The following is a 9,714-nucleotide window of genomic DNA, read 5'->3' as shown; positions in this document are numbered from 1 at the left end:
TGATGGTATATGTGCTGCTGTTGAGAGGAGTCGATCGTTATGCCAGGATCTTTCTTTTTTATTTTTCTCCTTTGGTTGTGTGACTGTTGGATGTTTCTGTGCCATCTTCTAGGTGCAAAAGCTGGGTGTAATTGATATATTCATGATATTAATATATTCCTCTTTAAAAAAAGAAGACACCCGCTCCAGGCCCTCTTTTCCCACCACGATTTCCTCCTGTTGCATTGTGACGGATGCCTGGTTGGTAAGTGTGGGAGTTTTTCTATGGTTGGATGGTGTTTGGATGGCAGATGTGATAGTGCATGCTGAAGTGGTCACCTGATCTCGGTCCGTCATCAGCAGGCACATGTCCAAAAAAGCATGAATAGCAAAAAGGACTACCAAGTGCGGACATGGAGTATACTAGAAGCATACGCGCGCTTTGCTGCGCCGACTACTTTCCTGTCTTTTATTTGTTTGCTTTTTAATTCATATATAGTTTCTTTGTTGCTCTATTTGTGGCCCCGACGTTGTTGTTCATTTTATGGGCATGTTGTGTTCTTTTTAAACCTTGCACGGTGAAATAAAATCCTGAAAGAGTCCGCTAATTTTTCGGCCTCAAGCGAGCGAGAGGTTGAATTTGAATCAGGTTGACAAAGAAAGGATTAAAGATGGAGATGAAGGAGGAACCGGAAGTTGTGATACATATCTTGTGGATCATGGCATGTTGAAGAAGGTGACCAAGTCCTGAAGACGGGGTCATCCCTACCGAGCGCCACCGCTAGCCATGTCGGCCTACCTCACCGCTTGCTCTTTCAGGCCCCGCGCGTTGACGTCGTTGGATGGTAATTGCCGCCACAAGAGAAAGGGAGAAAGATGGAGAGATGGGCGGGGCATGTGGCACGGTGCTGGACTGGCAGCGCCGGTGCAACCATGTTGTGCTGAGGAGGCGGTAATGGGTCAGGCTGGCGGCCCTGTGCGGTGGTCTATCACTTTGACAGGCGTGGATAGTCAGCTGCATCACTAATTTCCCTTACAAAATGTACATAAGCGACAGGTAGGAGTGAGCACGTCCTGAACCAATGGGCATATGAACTCTCTTTAAGAAATGCATTTTAAACATGTTTTACAATGATAAAAATTCCGAAACAAAATTTTAAACATACATCTTCGCAACATGTGTGCGCAACACAAAGTTTTGTGATTTTTTTTATTTTGCCTCCGCAAAAAAGACAAATTTCAGTGCTCCTAAATATCGTTCCATGATACCTTTTTTTGTCTTTTTGCACCGCCTAAAGAAAAGGTTGCTTTTCTGTGAAACTTTTTGCGCGCCCATAGAATGTGAAGTTGTATGCGTGAATTTATTGTTTCGAGATCTTTTTGACATTTAGGAATGAGTTTTCCTTAAGTGCATTCATATGCCCACGAGTTCATCCATATCGTTTCCCGACAGGTAACCCATTATTTCCCTATACCCGATGTACATTAGCTGCGAACTAACATATGGTTGGATGGTTAGGAGGACAGTGGTATTTCCAGCCGATCAGGGTTTAAGTACTGGTATTTGCATTTTTCTGGATTTATTTCACAATTTTCGGCGATGCACGTTCAGTGGGAGATGATGTCCCCGTCGACAACAAGGCGAATGTAGTGATTTTGTCAATCTCACAATGATATGCTGACTCGGTCTCCCGGAGGCGCTCATAAGGATAGGGTGTGTGTTCATAGAGATGTCAGATGAATGTATGCGTGTGTATATGAGCGTTTATGCCTGTACCGTGTTAAAAAAACTAAATGTACGTTAGTTACACCTAACTTTTTTCAACTAAAAAAATAAGTGACACGTAACCCATAAAGTGTTGGACACATGTTATTAGATGGTTGACCCAAGCTGCAAAGAGTACCACAAGTCAGACACTAATAGACGTGGTCCATTTTGACCCACTCAGCCCGAGCACTCACAGCTCTCACATTCGAGGGAGCTCAGATACTCTAGTGATACTCCCAAGCTCAAACGCTCACTTATAAACAGTAAAATAAAAAAGAAGTAAAATCATTAAAAAATCTAAATATATTTTTGTGGTAAACTTTGATAAATGTTTTGTATGCTTCCAAAATTTTAGTACGAAATGACATTCCTGGAAGTCATGGTAAGAAAAGCAAAATCGATATTCCAAAAATGCTAGTTTTAAAAACATTTTGGAGTGGTGATTTTGTATTTTTTGCCACGCCTTCCCCGAATGTCATTTTGTGCTGCAATTTTGCATGCATACAAAACATTTGTTAATGTTTACCCAAAAAATCAGATTTTTTTGAACTTTTTTACTATTTTTTTATTCTAGTGTTCATAAAGGAGCATTTGAGCTCGGGAGCAGAATAGGACTTTCGTACCAAATGCAGACTATTCTTTTCTCTAGGTAGAGTTATTAGCTCATCGTGTTTCCTGTTCAAGACGACAAATCATGTAAGCTTATGCAGTTTGATCTTGGCTATGGATTGGGAAAATACACTGTGAACAACCAAAAATTGAGTCCTGTCCTAAGTAGGATGTGCAGTTCGTATACCTGGGAAGCATTATGTTTGTATATTTCCCAGGCAGAGCTGCTGGTATCAGCCCATTATTATGTTCTTACCTTGGCTTTTATCTTCTCTCTGCTTTTATTTGGGCGAGAGATACACTTGGGAACATGTAAACGGAGGAAGAGACGGCCTCGGAGTGAAAAGAGACTTGCAAAGGTTCAGAGAAAACAAAGACCCAATAACCGTTCAACTTGCAAAGGTTCACTTCTTAACAAAATAAAATAAAATAAGACTCGCCAGGGTGCAAAGGTTCAGAGAAAACAAAGACCCAACCACTGTTCCAACTTGGAAAGGTTCAGAGAAAACAAAGCATTCAGTCCAAGGCTACCACCCGTTCAAGTACATTCAGAAATGTATAGCAATTACCCTATTCCCTGATAAGAAAAACAGAACACCTCATCCCTTCAAGTCACAAATGAACTTGACAGGTAGCTCAACGATAGAGCTTCACACAACATTATATAGCTGCTGCTTATCTCGCAAGCACAACACACAAACCAGCTAGTAGTATTTTCCTCAGTTCAGGTAAACCACATCCTCAATTCCTCATACACAGCATGTTGAGAGCATCAGTATTCCACCACGCACGCCGGGTATGGGGATAAAAGATGGAAATCATTCACGCGAAATCGGCCAAATGATTAAACGATACTACTGCATTTCACCACAGCAGTTGGTTAAACGATCCTAGTACATGTTCAACAGCCATAAGCGAACGATGCGCAACACAGATAGATAGACATTCGGCAGGTTCCTCTCATCTGACGACCATAAACTAAACCACCACACGAGACTGATAGCTTAAACTGCCACACGAGACTTGATAACTTAAACAGAGACGATAAGTTGATAAGCTGGTGGATTTAATGGCCGGCGGCCGACCTCCTAGTTGCTGTTCATGCCCTCCAGCAGCGGGGGCGCTGATTGGCCTGGCTGACGCTGATGGTGCGACCGCCAAGCTCCTGGCCGTCCATGCCCTGGATGGCGTTGTTCATCGAGTTGTCGTCGTCGAAGTTGACGAAGCCGAACCCGCGGGATCTGCCCGTCTCCCGGTCGGTGACGATCTGACAAATCAAAACACGAACGAGCGAGTCAGCGCACATGGAAATTTCACCAGATCTATGTGTAAACGAGGGAAAGTAAACCTAGAAACCCTAGAAAACAACAAGGTGACATGTACAATCCATCCAAAACTAACGAACTTGCAAGCAATGAATAAAACATCAAAGTGTACTTTTTTTGCGGGTAGAAGCATTATAAACAGTACCATCAAGCAACTTCCAAGCACGAACACGAATTACACAATGCCGATGAACACCGCCACCGGCCACCTAAAGGGGATCGACCCCATGTCCACACGGGAAAAGGGAGCAAACTACTAGGAAAGATCTAAAATCAACCACAATCGTACATGCGCGGGACCCTGGCCCCACTCATCGCCGGCGTTGACCGGAGAGGAGAGGGGAGGGGGCGACGGCGAAGGATCTACGACTGTAGAGAGAGGTGGAGGACTAAAATCAAAGACGAAGCCTTCACATCAAGAAACCTTCACTGACCTCGGCGCTGAGCGGGCGGTAGGCGTGGAAGGCGTCCTTGAGCAAGCGCTCATCGGTGCTCCAGGAGAGGTTGCCAACATAGGTGCGGTACTCGACCCCCGAGCGGTCCTTCCAGTCCGAATCCCACCACGGCGCCGACATTGCACTCGAAATAAACCCTAGCGCTGCGGAGAATCGAGGTTTTCTTAGGCCTGGGTGGGCGTCGGTCAGGCAGCGGGCAGTGGAGGCGTGAGACGAATGATCGAGGATGCGTGGGCGAGGCGATACGATGCCAGTATATACAGGGTGCAACTAGTCCACGCGTACCCGCGGGGATGGCGTGACAAACTTTTTTTTTAAACCAGAAACGACCCAGGAGTAGATCGTTTTGCTCTCGTCCGTGGCGGTTGGAACCCTAGCCGCCGCCAGGAGAGGCCAATCTTCCAGCGCCGTCCTTCGGCGGCCCATCTCCACCGCTGACCTCGGTCCTTGGTGGTGAGGTGGGTCATCAGATTCATGCGTATGGATCGTTTTTGGTTGTTCATCGTCTTGGTTTCGGCGGCGACAATGAAGGCGCTGAATAAAGATTATTTGGATCCTCCACTGACGAGGCCATCGGTCCTATGGTTGGGATGTCTTTGAAAACCAGTCTGTTCAAGTAAGGATGGCGTGTCGGCGGCGGCATCCTCGTGGTGGGCCTGTGTCCTCGGGTTCCGCCGTTGCGACGACGTTTGCTCCAGCATCGCCGCGGAGATTGGGAGGTAGTTCAGGAGCAGATACAGATTGTGGTCTGTATCGACGACATTTGGAAGACGAAACGTGTGCTGGGTTCATGGTTCGTGGATGGCAGGTATGGCTTTCTCCTTCGGCGTCTTACTCATGGTGTGGTGCCAGACTAGAGTTCTATGGTGTGTTCGGGGTGTTGACCCAATCTGATTCGTTCAACGACAAGGGCTTCACTTTTGGTGAGCCACCTTGGAGGTCCGCTAAGCTGCATATCAGCGATGGAGCCACGTCGAGCTCGGGTGAGGAGATGATCCGTCATTCTTTTCTTCGGTGACTGTTGTGGTGGTGCCAGAGGCAGGCGACGGACGTTGGTATCAAGCTCAGAGATGTTCTGCTATCTTTTCAGTTTTGTCATGTCGATCCTTATGTGACTTGTATTTTGATCTTTATGATATGAATGAGACACGTATTACCATGCAATTTATTTGTTTGTTTGTCTGAAAAAGCAAGATTTGCTTGCTCACAGGCCTGGGCCTTGTTTGTTAAAAAAAGAACTTGCTTGCTTGTAAAAGAAGTTCGGGTGGCTGGGAAAGTAGGAAAAACCATTGTTGCGCGTCACCTATGACAAGAGCTCACGCACATGCCATCGAAACCGAGGTGAACTCACTCTTCTACGAGATTGATATGGATATGGATGAAACTTGGATGCTACCTCACAAAGAGTGTTATGTGTCATTAGGTACGAAGACGACCTCCACCAAACAGCTAAGGAGCATCTCCAAGGCCTAGGAGAAGGACCCCAAGGCCACAAGGAAGACGGAGAAAGCCCTTAAGACGAAGACTGCACCTCCTAGGCAACCCCGTGCACACGGGCCTCCCTGACCCCGTGCTAAATGCATCCATTTGAGGGACAAGCTTTTTTGGACGGAGGGAGTATAATATATAAAAAATCAAAAAACTTAAAATAAAAGATAAATGGGTCGGGCCATGCTGGCATGCATGCTCAGCCTAGCAGCCCAGGCACGGCATAAGGTGTGCCGTGTGCCTGGCACGACCCGATTAGAGTGTGCTTGGCCTGGCCCGTCACGTGTCGTGCGAGCGTGCTCACTGACCGGCATTGCCAGGCCCGGCCCATTTGGCCAGCTTTGAGGGCACCTCGCTAACCTGGCTGAGCGAAATGTGGCAAACTTTTTTAACGGAGTTAATGGGCTTCTGACCCGTAACCGGATATCGTGTCCGTCCGTGAACGGAACCAGATCGCGGACACGGATGCGAGAGCCGGACGCTCAAAGCTAGTTGCATACATTTCAAGCCAAATTTTAGGCACTCACTCCTAGGCTCTCCCCACGCTCTCCCTCCGCCGCGTGCCACTCCGGCCGAGGTGTCCACCCAACAATCGTCGGCGGCCAATCCGGCGTCAGCGCCCAGATAGCCTTTGGAGATCCGTTGTTATGCTCCTCTGGGCATGGTATCCCCCTCTTCCTCGCTAGCTCGCGCGGTGCTCGGCTCTCCCATGTGGGGGGACCTCTCCTCTGATGAAGATGACGGTGAGGTGGTGTGATACGTTTCCAAGGTATATAATTTTTTATTGTTCCATGTTGTTATATTATCTTTCTTGGATGTTTTACAATCACTTTATAGCAACTTTATGTCATTGTTTGGGACTAACCTATTGACATAGTGCCCAGTGCCAGTTGCTGTTTTTTGCTTGTTTTTTTACTTCGCAGAATATCCCTATCAAACGGAGTCCAAACGCAGCGAAACTTTTTGGATTTTTTTGGGACCAGAAGACAACTTGGGGGCCAAGAAAGGACCAGAGGGGAGGCCCGTGGGGACCACAAGACACCAGGGCGCGCCCAAGAGCCCAGGCACGCCCTGGTGGGTGGTGGGGCCCACAGGGGTCTCCTGCATCGCCTCTTCGCCCTATAAATTCCCAAATATTCCAGAAACCCTAGGGGAATCGACGAAACACAATTCCAGCCGCCGCAAGTTCCAAAACCACAAGATCCAGTCTAACACCATCACGGAGGGGTTCATCATCCTCATTGGTGCCTCTCCAATGATGCGTGAGTAGTCCACCATAGACCTAAGGGTCCGTAGGCAGTAGCTAGATGGCTTCTTCTCTCTTTTTGATTCTCAATACAATGGTCTCTTGGAGATCTATTTGACGTAAACCTTTTTGCGGTGTGTTTGTTGGGATCTGATGAACTTTGAGTTTATGATCATATATATATATCCATGAATATTATTTGAGTCTTCTTTGATCTCTTATATGCATGATTATTTATAGCCTTGTATTTCTTCTTTGAATCTTTGGTTTAGTTAGGCCAACTAGATCGATATTTCTTGCCATGGGAAGATGTGCTTTGTGATGGGTTCGATCTTGCGGTGTCCTCTCCCAGTGATAGAAGGGGCAGCGAGGCACACATGTACCATTGCTATTAAGGATAACAAGATGGTGTCTATTCCTACATGAATAGATCTTGTCTACATCATGTCATCGTTCTTATTGCATTACTCCGTTTCTCCATGAACTTAATACACTAGATGCATGCTGGATAGCGGTCGATGTGTGGAGTAATAATAGTAGATGTAGGCAGGAGTCGGTCTACTAATCTTGGACGTTATATATTGATCATTGCCTTGGATATCGTCATAATTATTCGATCTTCTATCAATTTCCCAACAGTAATTTGTTTGCCCACTGTATGCTATTTTCTCGAGAGAAGCCACTAGTGAAATCTATGGCCCCCGGGTCTATCTTTTGTGATATTGTTTTCAGATCTGTTTTTATTCGCATTTTTAGATCTATTATTTCAAAAACCCAAAAATACCTTTCTGCATTTTTTCTTTATTGATTGTATTTCGTGTTTTGTTCAGATCTATTTATCCAAACGCATATAAACCAATCTATCTTTTTACCGAGGAGGGATTGACAACCCCACTTACGCGTTGGCTTGCGAGGATTTGTTCTTTGTGTGTAGGTATCGTTTACATAGTGTTGCTTGGTTCTCCTACTGGATTGATACCTTGGTTTCATAATTGAGGGAAATACCTATCGTAGATGTACTGTATCATCCCTTCCTCTTTGGGGAAATACCGACGCAGTTTCAAGACGCATCATGGCGCTGCGGTGCTTGTACTGTGAGGTTCCCAGGAGTAGGACGCCTTCTTCCCCTCCAGCAGCCAGATCTCCCTCGCCTATGCGGATGGGTGCTCCTTCGCCTGACCGTGCGTAAGGTGCTTGACGCTTGGCCTCCATCATTGTTATGGAGCCTCAGCCGCAGGAGGAGCCGCCGGCTGGGCATGGGCCGTGGCAGCTTGTGGAGGAGAGGGTTGGGCGTCAGGCTCGCGAGCGTCGCTGCTTCCTTCCATGAACATCATCCCGGAGCTGTCACCGAATCTCGACGACCTCTACTTCAACTGCATGCGACATGGCCATGTCATGGGGATCTGCACTAATGTCGCGGTCTGCCTGCGCTGCAGGGGTGAGGGTGATACGTCTCCAATGTATCTATAATTTATGAAGTATTCACGCCATGTTTACAATAATTTTGTATGGTTTTGATATGATTTGAATGGAACTAACCCGGACTGATGTTGTTTTTAGCAGAACTACCGTGGTGTTGTTTTTTGTGCAGAAATAAAAGTTCTCGGAATGGGCTAAAACTTTTTGATGTTTTTTTCGAACAAAAGAGACCCCTGAACCTTCGTGGGAGGACTAGAAGAGCCACGAGGCGGCCACAAGCCACCTGGGCCCGGGGGTGATGGTGCCCAAGTGGCTTGTGGGCCCATCGTAACCCCTTTTCGCATGATTCCAACGCTAAAAATTCCTATAAATAGAGAAACCCCTAGAAGTAAACCTAAAACTTTGACTCTGTCGCCACAAGCCGTTGTACCAAAGAGATCCCATCTAGAGCCCTATTCCGGCACCCTGCTAGAGGGGAATTCATCACCGGAGGCTATCCTCATCATCCCGACGGTCTCCATGACGAGGAGGGAGTAGTTCATCCTCGGGGTTGAGGGTATGTACCAGTAGCTATGTGTTTGATCTCTCTCTCGCTCTCTCTCTCTCTTGTTGTTGATTTGGCACGATCTTCATGTACCGCGAGCTTTGTTAATATAGTTGAATCATATGGTGTTTTCCCCTCTCTCTATCTTGTTGTGATGAATTGAGTTTTTACCTTTGAGGTTTCGCTATTATTGTGACGCCCCCGATTCAATCGTACACTAATGATGCACGCAAACGTGTACAATCAAGATCAGGGACTCACGGGAAGATATCACAACACAACTCTAAAAGCATAAATAAGTCATACAAGCATCATAATACAAGCCAGGGGCCTCGAGAGCTCGAATACAAGTGCTCGATTATAGACGAGTCAGCGGAAGCAACAATATCTGAGTACAGACATAAGTTAAACAAGTTGCCATAAGATGGCTAGCACAAACTGGGATACAGATCGAAAGAGGCGCAAGCCTCCTGCCTGGGATCCTCCTAAACTACTCCTGGTCGTCGTCAGCGGCCTGCACGTAGTAGTAGGCACCTCTGGTGTAGTAGGAGTCGTCGTCGACGGTGGCGTCTGGTTCCTCGGCTCCAGCATCTGGTTGCGACAACCGAGAGGAAAGGAAAGGGGGAAAAGAGGGGGAAAGCAACCATGAGTACTCATCCAAAGTACTCGCAAGCAAGGATCTACACTACATATGCATGGGTATCTGTGTAAAGGGGCAATATCGATGGACTGAACTGCAGAATGCCAGAATAAGAGGGAATAGCTAGTCCTGTTGAAGACTACGCTTCTGGCAGCCTCCATCTTGCAGCATGTAGAAGAGAGTAGATGGTAAGTTCACCAAGTATCATCGCATAGCATAATCCTACCAGGCGATCCTCCCT

The 9,714-nt window shown here is 46.8% G+C and overlaps 1 protein-coding gene across 1 annotated transcript; it reads right to left on the bottom strand.

The window, feature by feature from the left end:
- Positions 1 to 3,197: 3,197 nt before the first annotated feature.
- LOC123049394 (glycine-rich RNA-binding protein GRP1A) lies at positions 3,198 to 4,372 on the bottom strand. The gene is made up of 2 exons (XM_044472319.1): positions 4,116 to 4,372; positions 3,198 to 3,623 (listed from the first exon to the last, which is right to left on the bottom strand). The coding sequence occupies exons 1-2, from the start codon at positions 4,254 to 4,256 to the stop codon at positions 3,456 to 3,458; spliced, it is 309 nt and encodes a 102-aa protein (XP_044328254.1). The 5' UTR covers positions 4,257 to 4,372; the 3' UTR covers positions 3,198 to 3,455.
- Between the last annotated feature and the right edge of the window lie 5,342 nt (positions 4,373 to 9,714).

Source organism: Triticum aestivum, chromosome 2D (assembly GCF_018294505.1).
Source record: "Triticum aestivum cultivar Chinese Spring chromosome 2D, IWGSC CS RefSeq v2.1, whole genome shotgun sequence".
NCBI classification, from domain to species: domain Eukaryota; kingdom Viridiplantae; phylum Streptophyta; class Magnoliopsida; order Poales; family Poaceae; genus Triticum; species Triticum aestivum.
This window is presented reverse-complemented; position numbering and strand designations above follow the sequence as displayed.

Bases quoted from the DNA above. Each gene is read 5' to 3' on its own strand.
- LOC123049394 (XM_044472319.1), bottom strand. From the start codon at position 4,256: ATGTCGGCGCCGTGGTGGGATTCGGACTGGAAGGACCGCTCGGGGGTC. The intron at 3,624-4,115 runs GTCAGTGAAGGT...TTGATTTGTCAG, and splicing joins ACCGCCCGCTCAGCGCCGAG to ATCGTCACCGACCGGGAGAC.